At 43.8% G+C, this 19,758-nt stretch overlaps 1 protein-coding gene across 2 annotated transcripts; it reads right to left on the bottom strand.

The window, feature by feature from the left end:
* Nucleotides 1-562: 562 nt before the first annotated feature.
* On the bottom strand, nt 563-19,209 carry ZMYND19 (zinc finger MYND-type containing 19). Of its 2 annotated transcripts, XM_089675213.1 has the most exons (6): nt 18,959-19,209; nt 10,451-10,510; nt 8,501-8,607; nt 3,752-3,892; nt 3,405-3,585; nt 563-1,231 (listed from the first exon to the last, which is right to left on the bottom strand). In XM_089675213.1, the coding sequence occupies exons 1-6, from the start codon at nt 19,007-19,009 to the stop codon at nt 1,088-1,090; spliced, it is 684 nt and encodes a 227-aa protein (XP_089531339.1). In that variant the 5' UTR covers nt 19,010-19,209; the 3' UTR covers nt 563-1,087. The 2 variants fall into 2 exon arrangements, with proteins under 2 accessions (XP_089531339.1, XP_089531340.1); XM_089675214.1 differs by lacking the exons at nt 10,451-10,510; nt 18,959-19,209 and adding an exon at nt 10,171-10,334.
* Nucleotides 19,210-19,758: the final 549 nt, after the last annotated feature.

Genomic DNA, 19,758 nt, shown 5'->3' with positions numbered 1-19,758 from the left:
GTGTGCCCCCTACCCAGAAATGCAAAATGGCACGCACATACATTATCTATATATCTACACACGCGATTCTGTGCACAGGTGCCGCCCTGTAACCGTATATCTGCTATAGGGTGGTCCTTAAGCGGTTAATCCACTCTCCAAAGATCAGCCTGTTCGTAAAAATTCCGACAGTACACTGAACAGAGAAAATCAAGTTGGGAGAATGCCATCATGAAAGATTAGGAATAAAGTGAAAGCAGGACCATTGCAGACTTTCCGATGGGTACCCTTTCCATACATTTCCAAGATTCTCTACATAAAACAAACAATACCAAGATGTCCTGTTTTATGTAAACCCAAGGAGCTGCCAGACTATCAAGCCGATCCTCTTGCCTCAGTGCTCTCCGTTGTGGAACATGTAAGCAGATCATAAGTTGCAACTTCGGTTTTAGGCTACTGGTTCCAGGACAGTGAGTCAAAGCAGTGAAATCCCACCCACCTAGGTATTAGGCATTTAGTATTTTGAGGAAGAAAGTCATGGTGGCCTTCCAGAAATCCTTTAAAACTAAACACACTAACAACATTTACATTTTTTTTTTTAATTTTTAGAACATTTCCATGCATAACATTATATTATCCCAGTAGACCAGACTGTATATCCAAAAGGCATTCTGCATTTTTGCTGTGAAAACATTAATGCAAATAATATCTGGAAAGGACAGCTGAACATTGAGCTAAGAGTTTACACTCTAGAAACTGGGATCAACTGTTTGTAGCCTCAACCATTAAAAAAACAAACAAAAAAAAAACAAAAACTGTACATGAACTTTTACTAACAACATAAATTACAAGCTCCTGGTAGGAGCTTTCACAGTAGTCTGTGAGACAAATGCTAATACTGGAATGGAACACCCCACTCCTTCAGTCGTCACAGTTCCAGGCGGCATAGTCCAAAATAGCCAGTTCAAGGCGGCATTGTCCATCACAGCCCTACATCAGCTCAAGCATCACAGGATTTTCTTCAGTGCCTCTGGCATCACTGACCAGTCACTTGTGAGTATGCAGAACACATCCTGTTCACCCCTCAAACAGAGTGACATGGCTGGGGTCACCGCTCTGGTTCTGGCTCACATTGAGAAATTCGCACTTTTTCTGAACAGTGTTTTTTGTGGGCAGGCCAGTCCTTCTGTTGACACTGGGTACCGCAGTATCTTGCTAGTTGACATCTACCGCATATGTTAAATTCACGCAACTAAGGAAAAAAAAAAAAAAAAGTTATGGCCATTACCAAAAATTAACCATTTTCCTGCTGGAGACACTTTCACCCCTTCCTGACCAGGCCAATTTTCAGCTTTCAGTGCGATCACACTTTAAACAATAATTGCGTGGTCATGCAACACTGTACCCATATGAATTTTTTAGCTTTTTTTGAGACATAAAAATTTTGGTGGTATTCACCATTGGGATTTTTATTTTTTTTGCTATATAAATGAAAAAGTTTTTTTTTTAAATAAAATTTTGCAAATAATCTTTCATAAATCTTGGCCAAAATTAATTCAGTTATTTTTAGAGAGAACCCCCCCCCCTCCCAATTAGTTTATAACCAAAAATTATAATTTTTCTAAATTTTTATTTTATATTTATGTTTTTTTTAACATACTGTCACCCAGCAGTACAGTGTCACCATAGTGACACTGTACTACTTGGGGGTGAAATTTTTTTTTTTTTTTACAGACTGCTTTTACACCCATAAAGGCTGTAAAAGTATTATTTCTCCTCCTCTGACTGCATTCTTGTAGCCACTGAAAAATACCGTGAGAGCCGTGATTGGTCACAGCTTGTCACATGATACAAGGCTGTTGTGAATAGCCTTGTACCATGTGACCTCTGTCTTCATTCACAGATTTCACAAGTAGTAAGCAGCATCAGGAAGTGACATCTTGTTTACTACTATTCATATCACGGTTCCACGGTGAACATGATCACGGATTGGCCAATCAGTGATCACATGAACCAGGACATCACACAGAGGTCTCGTACAGCGATCGGTGTTCTGGAGGACACAGCGGGCACCGGATCGTGGTCCCACGCACTCCCAGGGAGCGCACACATGTGAATGCAGGCTCCCGTCCGGCTGTTTATGTACATGGGTCGGACGGGAAGTGGTTAAAGAAACGTTTCATGTACAACACATTTTTTAATTTATATAAAAATATTATGTTTACATGAAGATTAAATACAGTCACTGTGGTGCCTCAAAAGTTCTGCCTCTTACAAGTTCAATCTATAGAAATAAGACAGATGACCTTGGGAGCAGGATTCATGAATGCTCCCATGAGGGAAGTAAAGGGGTTAACTTTCCGTCTGGTGACAAGTTGCTGGCTCTGTTTGCGCTGCACCATTATATATAAAATATTGTACAGTGCAATGCTTACCTGAACGAGGGTCAACTTTAACCAGTTGCCCTCCGCCCTATAGCAGCAATACTGCTACAGGGCAGCGAAAAATCACGTGCGTGTATATTATATATACATACAAACGTACACACATATACATATATACACACACGTGATTCCCTGTCGGTACCCAGCGATCTAAGCACAGGTCTCTCTCCTGCCAGCAATAACATCCTGCTGTGTATTACACAGCAGCATGTTTCCCTAGTAAAACACACAGCACATACAGTAAAAAAGCACACAGTTAACCGCTTGATCGCCCCAGATGTTAACCCCTTCCTGCCCAGTGTCAGTGCTTTTTATTAGCACTGATCACTATTAGTGTCACCGATACTGGGTGGGAACTAACTGCCACTGTTATCCCAGAATGCCCGCAGTAGTCCTATAAGTCGCATATATCTATCTATCTTTGTAGACGCTGTAACTTTCACGTAAACCAATTTACACATGTTGAGTTTTTTTTCTAGCAAAGACATGTAGCAGAATACATTTTGGCCTAAATTTATGACAAAATTTGATTTACATTTTTTACTGGATATGTTTTATAGAAAAAAAAAAAAAATGTTTCTTAAAATGGTCAGTCCTTTTTTGCTTATAGTGCAAAGCATAAAAGCTGCACAGGCGATCAAATACCACCGAAAGAATGCCATTTGTGGGAAAAAAAAAAAAAAAAGATAAAATTTAATTTGTACAGCATTGCATGACCGCGCAATTGTCAGTTAAAGTAACACACCACCGTATGCAAGAAAAATTGCCTGGTCAGGAAGGGGGGGTAGATCCTCTGGAGGGCAAGTGGTTAAAGCCATGATTAAGGGTGTAGAAGGAATAAGGAAATAAAAAGTCAAGTACAATATAGAACTGAAGCACTATTTGATGTTATCAACAAATGTTTGTTTTCAGACACCAGCAAGTAAACCGAACTGTATAAATGAAAAAAAGCTGCTAGCTGATCATTCAGATGGCCCATACCTGTTTCTCCATCATGGTGCAAGGAGGATAATGACACTCATAATATGTGCAGGAGTTCTCCTCCTCCCGTACCACTTCTCCATTAGCGTTGTAACAACGGGTGACATTCAGCAGTGGAAACAAATCTTCTATGGGGTCTGTGGGAAGCTGTTGTATAGCCAGCCAGTAGAGAGACTGTTCCCTATAATACAAGAAAATGTACATGAGATGCCAGCCTGCCCTCCATCCTAGCCATGTTCCATTTTCAGCACCCAAAAGGGCCTTTTTAATGCAGCACAGTAAAATTATAGAACTCCGAAACCTTGAAAATGGATTTTAGGGCAGCCAGAATTATGTCTTTTCTTTACCTTTGCTTGCTGGACACCTCCTCTAATGCAGGTTTCCAGCCCCGTGGAACCACTTGTAGATTGTCCAATCTGTTATCAACCGTAATACCATTTAAATGTAGCACCTGGAATCCGGGAGCAATGCCACCTTTGTGCTTTTGCCTGGAAAACAGTGTTACAAACATAGAATGTTAGTCTTCCGCTATACAAATCAAAAAAAAAAAAAGTTGCAGAGAACCTAAAGATTAGGAAAACCACAGAATTTGGAGAAGGTAGGCACAAGCCTGTTTTAAGTGAGGGTTTTGGTTATTTTGAAAGGGTGATATTTAATCCTGCCTCCAATACTGACACCACACTCATTCATACAAGCTAGGGAGGTTGCATCCAATCCCCTATAGTGGGGAGGGACATGCACTCAATGGCAGTGCTGGGAGGGACTACTCAAATCCAGAGTATCCACTCTGTTATTCAGCACCGCAGTTGATAGACAAAAACCATCAACAAAAATCCAAGATAAAAAAAAAAAAGGGAGGAAAATAAATAGTGCAACCTACTCCTGAAGAGGATGCAAAAAAATAAAAATCTCAACACACATCCTGAAGATGGGGGTGGGGGTTTTGGTTTGGCCACCTCCAGAGGGCTGCTCTATGGGCGTGCTTTTAGCATAGTTGCACCTAGCACCCTGATCTTGTAGGTTGGGGACATAAAACAAACACTTCAGAATTCATCCTGCTGCTTTTGTCAGCAGTCACATCATCAATAAATACAAGAGAACCAGTTCCATTGGCAGCCATACATGCCCACGCCATGACACTACCACCACCATGCTTCACTGATGAGGTGGTATGCTTAGGATCATGAGCAGTTCCTTTCCTTCTCCATACTCTTCTCTTCCCATCACTCTGGTACAAGTTGATCTTGGTCTCATCTGTCCATAGGATGTTGTTCCAGAACTGTGAAGGCTTTTTTAGATGTCGTTTGGCAAACTCTAATCTGGCCTTCCTGTTTTTGAGGCTCACCAATGGTTTACATCTTGTGGTGAACCCTCTGTATTCACTCTGGTGAAGTCTTCTCTTGATTGTTGACTTTGACACACATACACCTACCTCCTGGAGAGTGTTCTTGATCTGGCCAACTGTTGTGAAGGGTGTTTTCTTCACCAGGGAAAGAATTCTTCGGTCATCCACCACAGTTGTTTTCCGTGGTCTTCCGGGTCTTTTGGTGTTGCTGAGCTCACCTGTGCGTTTTCTATTTAAGAATGTTCCAAACAGTTGTTTTGGCCACGCCTAATGTTTTTGCCATCTCTCTGATGGGTTTGTTTTGTTTTTTCAGCCTAATGATGGTTTGCTTCACTGATAGTGACAGCTCTTTGGATCTCATCTTGAGAGTTGACAGCAACAGATTCCAAATGCAAATATGACACTTGAAATGAACTCTGGACCTTTTATCTGCTCATTGTAATTGGGATAATGAGGGAATAACACACACCTGGCCATGGAACAGCTGAGAAGCCAATTGTCCCATTACTTTTGGTCCCTTAACAAGTGGGAGGCACATATGCAAACTGTTGAAATTCATACACCGTTCACCTGATTTGGATGTAAATACCCTCAAATTAAAGCCGACAGTCTGCAGTTAAAGCACATCTTGTTCGTTTCATTTCAAATCCATTGTGGTGGTATATAGAGCCCAAAATTTTAGAATTGTGTCAATGTCCCAATATTTATGGCCTAACTGTATAGTCCTTGTGATCTTGCTGTGCTGGAAAATATATACGCTCACCTCACTATATAGCCCAACAATTAAGCAAGGCTATATGAACTTTTGTCCTTAACTGGACGAGATATGGGTATCCAAATTGTAATCCTGTATGTGAATAACGATGAATGGACTGTGATGATGTTCTCCTTCCACTGGAGGTCTCCTGATCTCCCTTCTGGACTGTGAATGTGGGATGGATGGATGTGGATTTCTCCCCTTGTCCTGCATTGGTCTATCTCCTATTTCCTCCTCTCCCCTTTTTTTCCTCCAGTTAGTGCATGAAAAAGGAGTTTCCACATAGCCTTATCCTTGTGTAAAATGTTATTGTATACAACACAATGCACACTCACATGGAAATTGAAAGGTATATAGCGTTTTTGTAATAGGCTATGCCTTAGTGTGTGCACGTGCACACTAACCGTACTCTCCTTTCTCTGGCTAGGTTGGCGTCATGACGTCAGAGCCCCTCCCCTACGTGTTGCGCCACAGGGTCACGTGGCATTGAATCCCCCTGAGGAAGCCACGTAACACTGTGGCGCACCGCGTAGGGGAGGGGCTCTGACGTCATGACGCCAACCTAGCCAGAGAACGTCGAGTACTGTTAGTGTGCACGTGCACACGCTGAGGCATAGCCTAACAGTACTCGCCGTTCTCTGGCTAGGTTGGCGTCGTGACGTCAGAGCCCCTCCCCTACGCGTTACGCCAGTGTCACGTGGCTTCCTCAGAGGGATTCAATGCCACGTGACCCTGTGGCGCAACACGTAGGGGAGGGGCTCTGACGTCACAACGACAACCTAGCCAGAGAACGGAGAGTATGGTTAGTGTGCACATGCACACACAGAGGCATAGCCTATTACAAAAACGCTATATACCTTTCAATTTCCACGTGAGTGCGCATTGTGTTGTATACAATAAAATTTTACACAAAAGGATAAGGCTATGTGGAAACTCTTCTTTTTCATGCACTAACTGGAGGAAAAAAAGGGGAGAGAAGGAAATAGGAGACAGAACCCTGCAGGACAAGGGGAGAAATCCACATCCATCCATCCCACATTCACAGTCCAGAAGGAAGATCAGGAGACCTCCAGTGGAAGGAGAACATCATCACAGTCCATTCATCATTATTAACATACAGGATTACAATTTGGATACCCATATCTCATCCAGTTAAGGACAAAAGTTCATATAGCCTTGCTTAAATGTTGGGCTATATAGTGAGGGGAGCATATATATTTTCCAGCACAGCAAGATTACAAGGACTATATATTTTATTCATTTTTGTTTCACATTACTTATTCATTTTTTCATATATTCTTTTTGTCACCGATTCACATTTATATATTTTTTTTCACTGGTATTATATATTCATTTTTGATATTACGTTTATGTGATCACTTTATATATTTTTTCCAGAGTTCCAGTATTATTTAGACAGTTTTACAGATTGCATTTATTATAACTACCCTTTATTAATTTTCTTTTTTGATGTATTATAGCACACAGGTGTTTATATTTATTGATTCATCAGAGTGATTTTTGATCATTTTCTTTACATTTATATTAGGTTTGAGTAAGGTTGTATATTGTGGAGGAGGATTGATTAGTAATAGGGGATTTATCACATTATAAACACATGATTTTTTAGGTGGAGCATGACACACTATAATTACTTATTTTTTGCTTTTGCAACACAGTTTATGAATATGTGTATTAGTGTTGATGCACCATCACATTCACAATAGTTAATTTATATTGTTTTGTATTAATATCGCCATAGTGGCTCACAAGCATTCACTTTTCATTAAATCACAAAGCATGGCTGTGTCCTTCAATGAACAAAAGAGCAAGTTTGGGTTCACTTACAGTAATGTTAGGTGTTGAGTTTAGCGTCTCACTAAGATGCTGAGTCGACTGTTGGTCCAGACATTTGGGTGGATCCCGAATGTAAAGTCTGGATCTTTCCTGAGCCTGTACTGGCAGAGTGAGGTCAGCCGAGAATAGGCTTTAGCCCGCAGTCCACTGAAAACCAGTCACACGAGTGCAGGACAAATGGCACTCCTGTGATCCTCAGAAGAAGTATAGCAAAAGAGCTTTGGCTACACTTCTCCTTAAGTGCTCACAACACTTAATTTTCAAAAAAAGTTTTGGCTTTACATAAAAGAATACAACCCTCAAATTATCAGCTCACTGAGAGACCATAAAAATATATTGTATATGCATCACATAGGTGGATTTACTCTATTTTCTCTACAGGACTAGAATACTTCTACAGCATGACATGATTTTCCTGATTCCCTCAGCCCCTTCAGAAATTTTTTGTTTTTTCACACAATATGCAAATGCTCCAACAATGTTCCCTGAAAGTAAATTGGTGTTGTGCTGACCGGTGCAGCCTCTTTTGCAAAGTCCATGCGCAGAAAAAGTGACACCAGCAGTAAACAAAGTAACATACATTGTTTTGGCAGTATTTTTCTGCCAGCTTGCTAATGTTATGAAGAAAAGTTAATGCGATTTGGAAAATAATGTTATACTTACCTATCGTGTGCAGTGGTTTTGCAGAGCAGCCTGGATCATCATCTTCTCCTCTGGTCCCCCGCAGGCTCTCCTGGCCCCTCCCTCCTGTTGGGTGCCCCCACAGCAAGCAGAATGTGTCCATTCACACAGGGAACCGTGGCTTGACCCCGCTCCCCTTATTGGTTGACTAACAGCAGCAGGAGCCAATGGCTCCCACTTGCTATCTCAGCCAATGGACAGCCAGAGACCCGGGACAGCTGAGGCTGGTCGTGCACATCGCTGGATCGTGATGGGGCTCAGATAAGTATTTAGGGGGCTGGGGGCACTGCTGCACACAGGTTTTTTTAACTTCATGTACAGAATGTATGAAGATAAAAAACCTTGAGCCTTTACATCCACTTTAAAAGCAATGTAAACAAGCATAAAATGAAATTTCATTTGTTAACTACAGAACCTGCTTTTACTATGAACCCTGCTGCATAGTTCAATACATACCACAGCAACTCTTGAAGCGGGCACCCAGAACCCCTTCCTTTGCACTTGTCAAATGCATAGGCATATATCTTAGCCCCATTGCCATCAGCATCCACTTCCATTCGAGCCTGAAACAGAAGGGTATAAGTTAGCCACTAATTCAACTGCTTGGTAAAAGTGAGACAGTCATCTAGATCAAGAGAAGGGAGGAGCCTAACCTGCAGAAGTACAACTGTTGTCACACTTTCATGGGAAACAGTTACCACCACCTCCTTCCTTCCACTTCATGCATTACCATGCCAAGATCCCTTTACACCAGAGGGAGAAATCATATGCTATCCAATACAACTGAAGTTTTGGATAGCAGCAGTACCCACAGCACCACCAGAGAGACACCACTGGCTGGACTATAACGTTGTGCTTGCATTTAATTTTAATTATAGTTACAGGGTCCCTTTAAGATTTAACACACTCAGATATGTTAAAATGTATATGGAAACCTGTTCAAACCGTATTTAGGGCTCGTTCACACCATATACAGTGACCTGGGTTTTTCTGAAGCTAATCGACACAGGTCACATAAGAAATGTTTTTCTATTTGTCCTATTCACACCAAATTACTGCCTTCAGGTGGGCTGCAGTGCATTGCCCAAACATGCTGCTTTCTTATGCAACGTACCGCAGCCCACCAGAAGTCTCGTCAGTCACTGCACCACAACTGCACAAATCCTCACCACTGCTACACTTCAAACGAAAGCCTGCGTGGAAAATTGGATCATTTAAGCATGCAGACTGGCATGAAGTCTAATTTTTGACCTCTTGCAGATCTACAGTCACGGCTCATATCAAAACACTTCCAGGTATATCATATGCCATGTCCCCACTGTGAATCCACCTGAAACATCACTAGAAGTGATGACCAGCTAGAGGGTGAACACCACAGAAAAGAGATGCAGTATCTGATGCACCTGGATACCGGCAACCATAACTCTAGAAGAGAGCAAAGATTTGAATCATCACTTTCTGGTACGTATTTGCAATCATCTTTTACAGGCTGCCTGTATGTCAATTGCTTTTTGGCTAGCATCAGGGTCACTTTAAGAAAAGGCAAAATGGACCAATTTGCTTTGAAGACCCTTTCCACCCAAAAATATTTCAGTTTTATTAAACTGTATTACCTACTTGTTTAAGTTTTTTGTGGACTCCAACAACAACCTTCTGATGCTACAGTTGCCAACTCTGTACCTGATCACCTTGGAGTATTGCTTTACCTACTACAATTTGGGCTCCTATTTCACATACTACATTGTATTTAAAGTGGAACTTCACTGCATCTGAGCACTAAATACCAACGATGCTATTTAATTCAAAGCAAAACGTGCCCATCCATTCATATCTCTATGCTTTATTTTGTTGAGAAATCACTGTGAAAAAAAAACAAAAAAAAACCTCCAAGCATTTCTGACCATGGCCAACTTGAGTAAGGGCAGATGACTGATGTAGCAATTACTTCCTGGAGCCCACCTGCTCTTAGCTCAGGCATGCAGAGAGGAGGGTGAGCTTTGCTGGGAAAGCTCCTCCTCAAGACTCCTGGAATGTATGACATCATTTGCCTAGGCCTGGAAACCAGGAACTGAAGAAATGTAAAAAAAAAAAAAAAAAAAGTTTAAAAACAAGTAAATATACTATACCTTCCTATCTATTATTGCTAGAAGCATAAGGATTTAGTGTATGCAGTGTTGATTGAGAGAGCGAAGTTCCGCTTTAAGTTAATATTCCAATACCAATAGTGGGAGCTCCTCAAACCAACTTCGCTAGGTGGGAAGACCTGGGAAATTAGGTGCAGAGATCTCACCACCATTGTCCTTGAGGGATATATGAATTTATTAGGTTGAAGAACATGTCACCATCTACCAAGAACTGGAAAATCTGTTCTGGGTGGACTGATTTAAATGTCCTGAAAAGACTTACTTCAAATGAATAGCTGTCCACAAGAGGGATGTCTTGCTCATCAATTAGTGTATACTTGATCTAAAAAACAAAACAAAAACAACTGTCATTGAATAAATCAAGCCTTTAAACTTAGCAGTAGTAATAACGCTTTCAATAAGTAGGGAAAAAAAAAACCCAAACACAGCATTTCCTGCAGTGTCAGGAGAAAACTGACAGTGTATCTGAACAGACACGTCTATGGTCAATCTGTCAGTCAGGTGAGCAGGAATAAGAATGGGAAGGGAAGCCTCAAACCAATTAAGGGGAAAGGTGATAGTGGAGGTTGTCACTAGACAAACATCAATGAAATTGTAAAAGGCTTACCCACATTTAAAACACAAAAACACACTGTAAATACCAAAGTATTCAAGATTAAAAATTAATGAACTATATGGACTTGGAACTCACAAGGTCCCTGAAAAACATAAACAATAAATATGGATTGAAAGCTTGAGAACAGTGCTGGGATCACTAAAGATTGGGTGGAGACACACCCAGCCTCTGAACATTTTATAGATCTTGTACAATCCCAAACAAGATCTCGCAGCATTATTTTCCTATATACAATGCTCTTTTTACATTTACTAAAGTGTACCTATACTTTATTTTTTGCTTTGGATAGAAAAGTTAGACCCCCTGTTAGGTTCACATCTAAGCGGTTTTTCTACAGTTGCGTTTGCTTGAATAAATCAGAATACTTAATTATTCCAAAAGAGAATGGGCTGCTGCACCCACCAAAACAGTCCTTGTACCTTTTTAAAAAGCACAGACTGAAAGAAACCCGCACAGTGCACTGCAGTTGCCAGTGCGTGGGGGTGCCATTAGGATTAATGGTACTCCCACACATCTCCTAAACTGCATTACGTTTTTAGTGTGGGAAGGCGTATGAACCTAGCCTTAGGGGTTATTGCTATTTGGGGCCCCATTGGATATGTACCCTCAGCAGATGCAATTAGGACTTCAACAAACTTACCAACATTTTTATATAAACCAGCTATGCAAAATTCATGAGAACGCAGTCACCTCAATGTCATTGTTCCCTGCTGGTTCGAAGACCGAGCTGAGCAATTTAATTGCTGATTGGTCAGTTGTCAGTCTTGTCTGAGTGGAGAGCAATGACTGCACTCATTGAGGAGGCAGTAGGTGCAGCTGACTTCAGCTATCAGCCATGCACTAAGGGTTGAAACAAGCTGTCAATCAGGCAGCTGGGTGGATCCTGACAATGTGGACCTTTAGCCCACTGCTAGTTGATTCTGAAAAACGCAGTGCAGTCCTGTGAGCCACAAGAAAAGTGTTGCCAAAAAAATCTGTGGCCACACTGCTCTTTTAACCCCTCACTCTTTGGATGTATGTAGTCTGTCCAAAGAGTTGAACTAGTTGAACTACGGATGCATCTCTCAAGCAGTTCACCTGAATTAGGAAATGGCAATTAAGCAGAAATCATTACAATGCCTCTAAACAGAGAAACAAACTATTCAACACAATCAATGTGTACCAAAATCAGGCAGGCTCTTGCACTCCATATTTGTTGGTAGATCGAAAGAAGATTGTACAATCAGGTTGTAATGTGTATGGGGAGAGCCTTAGTATCCAAAACAGAATGTGCACTGTGCCAGAGCTACAAGGTCCACAATTCATTTTCCATTTATTGTTTGTCAGTGCAGACTTCAATCTAAAAGAATGGATGGGGGGCGGGGGGAAATACAATTCATATTTCTGACACTATGATAAATGAGACTGTGTGACAGTGACTAGAATAAAGACCAGACATTCCCTAACTGGCAGAGCACTGTAGCTCACACCAGCGTATGATATGACAGAGCATCCGCCAATAGAGGACAGTATGAAGTGACCCCGCATGGCCGCCTGACAGCACACGGGGCAGAGTTCCACCTGGTGGTGGCTTGGGATAAATACATGAGATCACAAATGAAAGTGTAGCCACCCATGGTAGGCTACAAATCATTGACATTAGCCCTGTGCCCTCTGGCAGCATTGCCTGGTAATATTAGATCTTATAGCCACAAATGTAAAACGTATCAAACCCCTCCAATCCCCATGGTCATGTACACTATAGGCTTGGCATGGTCATATGTTGGTAAACAGAACAAGCAGCAGATATCACATCTGTCACACAAAGCCTCTTTTCGTGGGTATTAGAGGTCATGTTAACCACTTACCCTCCAGAGGATTCACCCCCCTTCCTGACCAGGCCACTTTTTGCGATACAGCACTGCGATACTATAACTGACAATTGCACGGTCATGCAGCGTTGTACATAAATGAAATGTCCTTTTCCCCCCCACAAATAGAGCTTTCTTTTGGTGGTATTTGATCACCTCTGCAATTTTTATTTTTTGCCCTATAAAACAAAAAAGGCTGACAATTAAAAAAAACAAAAAAAAAAAAAAACAAAAAATCACATAGGGGACTTTTTAAAAAGTCCCTTATGTGATAAAAAAAAAAGTAAAAATTTTTTTATTTTTAAAAAAATTAAAGTTACACCTAAGCATTTAAACCCCCCCCAAAAAGTTTTTTTTTATTCAAGACCTCCCACATATGTATGCACATACAAACAAAAGCACGCACTGGGGAGCTTACGCATTAAAGTGTCGATTACTGCGATATGTAACGTATCACACACACCAGAGTGAGAGCAATAATTCTAACAACAGACCTCCGTAATGCTAAACTGATGAATATAAGGGGCTTAAAAGCGTCACCTATAGAAAATATAAGGTACTGAAATTTGTTGCCATTTTACAAGCGCGTGCAAATTTAAGGTTTGACATGTTGGATATCTATTTACTCAATACAACCTCATCTTTTATATTTTACAAAAAAATTGGATAACTTATTGCTTTTTGTACCCTAAAATGTACTTGTATTTTGTACTGAAATTTTGCATTTGTTAGACCTTTGTGATAATATCGTGTGACAAAAAAAATTGGAACTACCGCTTTTTTACTCTATAGGATCTCTGATTTCAGAAAAAAATATGTTTGGGGGTTTTGTGTAATCTTCAGGCCTTAATTTTTTTTAACATGTGCAAAAACGGCTCTTGCAACAAAAGGGATAAAAGATAAGCCAGACACTCCCCTTTCTTGACAAGCACCCAGTCGGTGCTCATTGCCGTGCAAGGTCTCTCCCCTCCCTGTTAGTGTTGGAGACAGGCAGAGAGGGGAGGAGGAGATAAACAGTGCAATGTTAAAAATGTTAAAATCGCCATACAGCCCTTTTGTTTTTAAAAGCCCCAGACGTTCCTTAAAGTAGATTTAACCATTTGCCGCCCGCCCTATGGCCGAATGGCGTCCGGCAAATGTCATCAGCGTTGCGGGTGGACGCCATATGGCGTCCTCCCGCACATGCGCAGATTGCGCTCCTGCAGAGCCGCACAGCGGCGCGATCTGTCACCGGCCGTGTACCTCGGAAACAGCCGATGACAGATCTGAGAATTGGCCCCCGTTGCCAGTACCATGTGACCTGCTGTGACCAATCACAGCAGGTCACATGACAGTTGTATACAATGGATGGCCTCATTCCTGCCATCCATTGTATACTAGTGTCTAGCTGTGAATGGTCACAGCTAATCACATGCACATGTCATGTGATTAGCTGTGGCCAAATCACAGCTAAGCACAAAAAAAAAAAAACAAAACTGAATGAATCGATGTCATTCGGGCAAATGCTTGCTTATAGCAAAGTAATTCTTTGCTTTAAGCAGATTGTGTAAAAAAAAAAAAATACTGATCACTTCCCCAAAGTAGTACAATGTTACTATGGTAACATTGTACTACTTTGGTCATAGTGAAATATGGGAAAAAAAAAAATCTTAAAAAAATGTAATAAAAAAAAAAAAAAAAAATTTTTTTTTCTTCCATACTGTCACCAGTCAGTGTCCCTGATCACTGCCATGCCAGTTATATGATGACGCTGTACTGCACTGGTGACAATATGTAAAAAAAAAAAAAAAATTGTGAAACTAATTTTTTTAATTTTTTCATTTTCCGAAAAATAACAAAAAAAAATACAACTTCAAAAAACTCGCCATGCCTCTTATGAAGTACGTTGGACTGTCCACTCTGCAAAAAGGGGTCATTTGGGGGATATCTGTACTATTCTGACATTCTTGGACCTCAAGAAATTTGATTGGCCGTCAGTACTTCAGAATTGATCAATATTCAGATCTATACCATAGTTTGTGAACGCTATAACTTTCCTACAAACTAAAAAATACATCCTAATTTGGGTTATTTTCACCAAAGACATGTAGTAGAATACATCTCGGCCTAAATTTATGAAGAACGATTATTTATTTGCAAACTTTTATAACAGAAACAAAGAAAAATGTGTGTTTTTCTCAAAATTTTTGGTCTTCTTTTGTTAATTTAGCAAAAAATAAAAACCCCAGCAGTGATTAAATACCACCAAAAGAAAGCTCTAGTTGTGTGAAGAAAAAGATAAAATTTTAGTTTGGGTACAATGTTGTATGACCGCGCAATTGTCATTCAAAGTGTGAGAGCGCTGAAATCTGAAAACTGGCCTGGGCAGGAAGGTGTAAAATTGCCCGGTATTGAATTGGTTAACCTCCCTGGCGGTATTCCCGAGTGTAGCTCGGGGTAAAGTTTCAGTACCACAAGCGGTAACCCCGAGCTACACTCGGGCTTACCATGCAGCGCTGCTCCGCGATCCCTCGATCACTTACCTTGTCCTGCGCTCCCGCGATGTCCCTCCTGCAGTGTCCCCGGCAATGTAATCCGTCGGATACCGGCATCTGTCATCTGGGTTCCGTCCTCTGCGAGCGTCGGTATGTACGGGGGACAGAACGGCGGGAAATTTGAAAATTACAAAAAGTGACATTCACTAAAATCACATAGTAAAACATTACTGTATCAAACCATCTCACATACATTTTGTCCCGAGTGCTTTGTCTTGTACCCTGCCTGCATTTTTACTGTTCTTTCTGCCTTGAAACTGAGAAAAGTCCATGGCGTCCAAAAAGTGTCCCTTTAGGTCAAATGCGGTTTTAGACCAACTAGAGAACAGCGATAGTAAATCAGAACTACTTGCAGAATTGAGTGATAATGATTCGTGGGGAAATTAGTCATCACACACTGAAAACGATATTGCGACTTTGCTCAGTGATGTGCGAACTTTGCTCTCAATTTAAAATTTCAGTGTTTTTGGTTTGATTATATTATTGAATTAAATTTATTATTATTATATTATTTTTTATGATTATTTATTAAATTATAATTTATGATTTCGTGTTTCAAGTTTTATCATACCCGGGATGTTTACTAGACTCTTGTTCGGACAGATTTCAGTGAGTTATTCCTAAAAATTACAGGCCTACAATAAAAAAAATACATATTTCCATGCAAAAAAATGTACCGCTTTGAGCACAGAAATATGGACATAATCAGACCGCTAGGGAGGTTAAATACGGTTTTGGTTAAAATTTTGTTATTTTTTTTTTTTTTTTTAACAGGACAAGTAGATTGGGACACCGATTTAGTTCCTGGACGAGTCGTTTTTCAAAAATTTCCACACCCCTGACTGACACTGGGCAGGAAGGGGTTAAAATCTGGGGCAATCAAAGGGTTAACTTTGTGCTGTGTGTGTTTAAGGCTCCATGCACACTGGGTGTTTTACTAATGCTGGTAACATTCGCTGTGTAAAATCATGTTAAAAATGCAGGTTTTTCAGCAAATTTGCACTGGTGTTTAGCTGTGTTTTAGCAATTTGTTTTAACCCAAAAAAAAAAGCCCAAAAATGCCGGTTTGCCGCATTAGAGCATTTTTACAGCTAAAAATCTCCTCTAGAAACCCACTAGCTCTGGGGTTTTTTTCCTGCCAAAAAAATGCAGATTCCAGCCTGTGTGCATGGACACATAGGATAACATGCTGGGGAGTTTACTGGCTGTAGGGAAAAAAACACCAAAAGCAGCCCGTGTGCATGAGGACTAACTATGTAGACAAACTGCTTTGTATTGCTGTGCACAGCAATACAAAGCAAACTGCTCCTGAAGTGAGAGATCAGTATTGTTTACATACGCACCTCTCCCATCAGCTCCGCCAACAATTACTGAGTCCTGGCTGAGAATCGGTGGCCGGGAGCCAGTTATTGACATGCCAAGGAGCCAATAGCAGCGCGTGTAGGGAGTGCGTGTGCCTCCTACCCTGACATAAAACACACACACACACGTGATTTTTCGCATACCTGCTGCCCTGTAGCAGTACTTCTGCTATAGGGCGGTCGGGCAGCACTTAATGAACAATGGTGCACTGGATATCTCCATGTACTATACAGAAGGCAGTCATCTGGTGGCAGTGCATAGTAAAGGAGGTAGACTATTCCATACGTCTGCTCTGTGCAGGTAACCATGCCTGGCCACTGAGTCAGGAGAATGTAGAAGGCCCCCTGACCTCAACAGGTGACACCTCTAGTAGCAGTGCTCAATATAAGGGGATGACATGCCTTTACCCAGCACAGGAGAGCTCCCCCTGGTGGTAGAGTACAGTGATGATACCCTGCACAGGTGACAGAGCTCCCTTTAGATCAGGGCTCAGCAAATCCCGGGTGCCCGGTCACCATGGTGACCAGAAATTGTGTACCAGCACCTAGGCTCCCACCAGCCCATCCACCGCTGCCATCAGGTGTGAGCAACTTCTCAGGCAGCCGCCCACTGAGCTCTTCACCTTCTCTACTGGCCGCCTATTACAGGCCTACCTTGCTTGGGGAAGCGATGAGTGGGCAGCCTGTCAGCCACTCCCCTCTCCATTGGCCAGGGCTTCCCACCCCCTTTTAAATCTCCCACCAATCAGAAAGGGAGCTGGAGACAGTGGCTTCTCCGATTGGCTGGCTGGAAAAATGGCAAGGATGGCATATGGAAGAGCTGACAGTGAGCCCCGGATCTGCCCAATGGCCAAGAGTGATCTGGCCAAGCCAAGCAGGGAGGGAAGCCCGAGGAGGGGCCCCCCATGAGCTGGTTGAACTCTGCTCCCCAGGTGCCTCTGCCTTTCTGTGGTCTCTGCATTCTCCCCTGCCAGGCATCTCTCCCCTCCCCCCCTGGTGGACAGTGATATCCTGCACAGTGGAGTACACTCCCCCTGGTGGAAAGAACCCTGCACAGGTAGCAGAGCTCCTTCTAGTGGCAACATACAATATTAGATGGCTACACGTCTATACCCCGCACAGAGGCGGGAGCTCCCTCCGGTGGCAGTGGACGGCGATACCCCGCACAGAGGCGGGAGCCCCGCTGGTGGACAGTAATATCCTGCACAGTAGAGTACACTCCCCCTGGTGGAAAGAACCCTGCACAGGTAGCAGAGCTCCTTCTAGTGGCAACATACAATATTAGATGGCTACACGTCTATACCCCGCAAAGAGGAGGGAGCTCCCTGCGGTGGCAATGTACGACGATACCTCCCACCAGCACAGAGGCGTGAGCTCCCTCCGGTGGCAGTGTACGGCGATACCCCACACAGAGGAGCGAGCTCCCTTTGGTGGCAGTGTACGGCGATACCTCCCACCTGCACAGAGGAGCGAGCTCCCTCCGGTGGCAGTGAACGGCAATACCCCGCACAGAGGAGCAAGCTCCCTGCAGGGGCAGTGTACGGCGATACCTCCAACCAGCACAGAGGAGGGAGCTCCCTCCGGTGGCAGTGGACGGCGATACCCCGCACACAGGCGCAAGCTCCCTCCAGTGGCAGTGGACGGCGATACCCTGCACAGAGGAGCAAGCCCCGCTGGTGGACAGTGATATCCTGCACAGTGGAGTACACTCCCCCTGGTGGAAAGAACCCTGCACAGGTAGCAGAGCTCCTTCTAGTGTCAACATACAATATTAGATGGCTGCACGGCGATAGCCCGCACAGCGGAGCGAGCTCCCTCCGGTGGCAGTGTACGCCGATAGCCCGCACAGCGGAGCGAGCTCCCTCCGGTGGCAGTGTACGCCGATACCCCGCACAGCGGAGCGAGCTCCCTCCGGTGGCAGTGTACGCCGATAGCCCGCACAGCGGAGCGAGCTCCCTCCGGTGGCAGTGTACGCCGATAGCCCGCACAGCGGAGCGAGCTCCCTCCGGTGGCAGTGTACGCCGATAGCCCGCACAGCGGAGCGAGCTCCCTCCGGTGGCAGTGTACGGCGATACCCCGCACAGCGGAGCGAGCTCCCTCCAATGGCAGAGTAGGACAATACCCCGCACACAGGAGGGAGCGCTCTCTGGTGGCAGCACAGAGATGTGGTGCAGGCAGTACAGAGCTCCCCCTGCTGGTGAAGTGCAGAAATCACACATGAGGGGGAACTAGACCCGGCACGTGGCTCCCTTCGCCCTCACACAATTCCTCCCATGTTCGCTCACGCCGTACACAGGGTGGAGCAGAGCAGGTCCCTCCCACAGAAGGGTGAGCCCAAGCCGGACACATGCAGCCCCCAGACCCCCCACACACAATGTGCCCGGCTGTATTTTCAGCCCCAGAGCTCACCTTTCCAGCCACCCGGCCGAGGCGCACGATGCCCAGCTTGAAGTCCGTCATGGCCAGTGAAGGAGCGGGATGACACACGCGGTTGCTCGGCGCTCTCTCTCTTCTCACGGACCGGACACAGCAGGAGGAGGCGTGTGTGCCCAGCCGCCGGAGCTCGCGCCTCTACACGCGGGAGTAGCTGGGGGTGCCACGCGCCGCCTCTCCCCCACACGCCGAGCGCGACAGGCTACACCTAGAGCGGGCGGAGCCCCAGCCCCAAGCCGCTCGTACAGCCAATCAGCTTCGCCGTCATGATGGAGACCTCATCGCGCAACCGGCACACGTCAGCCAATCAGGGAGAACAGTGGGCGTGATCGGTCGGTTTCTCTGACGCGAAGGGAGAAGGGGCGGACGATGCCGTTTGGTGACGTTTGTTTCGCGGGAAGCGCCGTGTTCCTCCAGTGATATAATAGCTGGTAGACAAGTGCCGGGGATAAAGGGGGCGGGGCTGAGCCTAATGCGGGGGCGGGGCTGCAACTACTGCCCTCCTTTAGAAGAGTCTGGTTAGGTGATATGGTAAAGCTCTGCCTCCGCTGGTGAGACGGTGACCCCAGACAAGGGAGCCTGCGCACTCCAGTCACACCAGTCAGCAGACACGTTCTCAATGAGAGGACCAACTTCTTGAAGAAACAAAGGCAGCCAGGCAGCTGGTATTTCCACTGATCAGCCATAACATTATGACCAGCCACCTAACATCAAGTAGGTCCCTCCTCTGCCCCCAAAACAGGCCTAACCCCTCAAGTCATGGACTCCACTGGACC

Source organism: Staurois parvus, unplaced genomic scaffold, assembly GCF_062004578.1.
Source record: "Staurois parvus isolate SC_StPar_1 unplaced genomic scaffold, SC_StPar_1.0 ptg000154l, whole genome shotgun sequence".
NCBI classification, from domain to species: domain Eukaryota; kingdom Metazoa; phylum Chordata; class Amphibia; order Anura; family Ranidae; genus Staurois; species Staurois parvus.
The sequence above is the reverse complement of the archived record's forward strand: the minus strand, read 5'-3'. Positions and strand labels throughout refer to the sequence as shown.

What these genes read in the sequence shown, in the direction of transcription:
- ZMYND19 (XM_089675213.1), bottom strand. Translation starts at nt 19,009, where the DNA reads ATGACGGACTTCAAGCTGGGCATCGTGCGCCTCGGCCGGGTGGCTGGA. An exon ending in TGGACAGCTATTCATTTGAA is followed by an intron (nt 8,608 to 10,450) that starts GTAAGTCTTTTC and finishes CTTCTGTTTCAG; the next exon opens with GCTCGAATGGAAGTGGATGC. An exon ending in GAGGTGTCCAGCAAGCAAAG is followed by an intron (nt 3,586 to 3,751) that starts GTAAAGAAAAGA and finishes CTTGTATTATAG; the next exon opens with GGAACAGTCTCTCTACTGGC.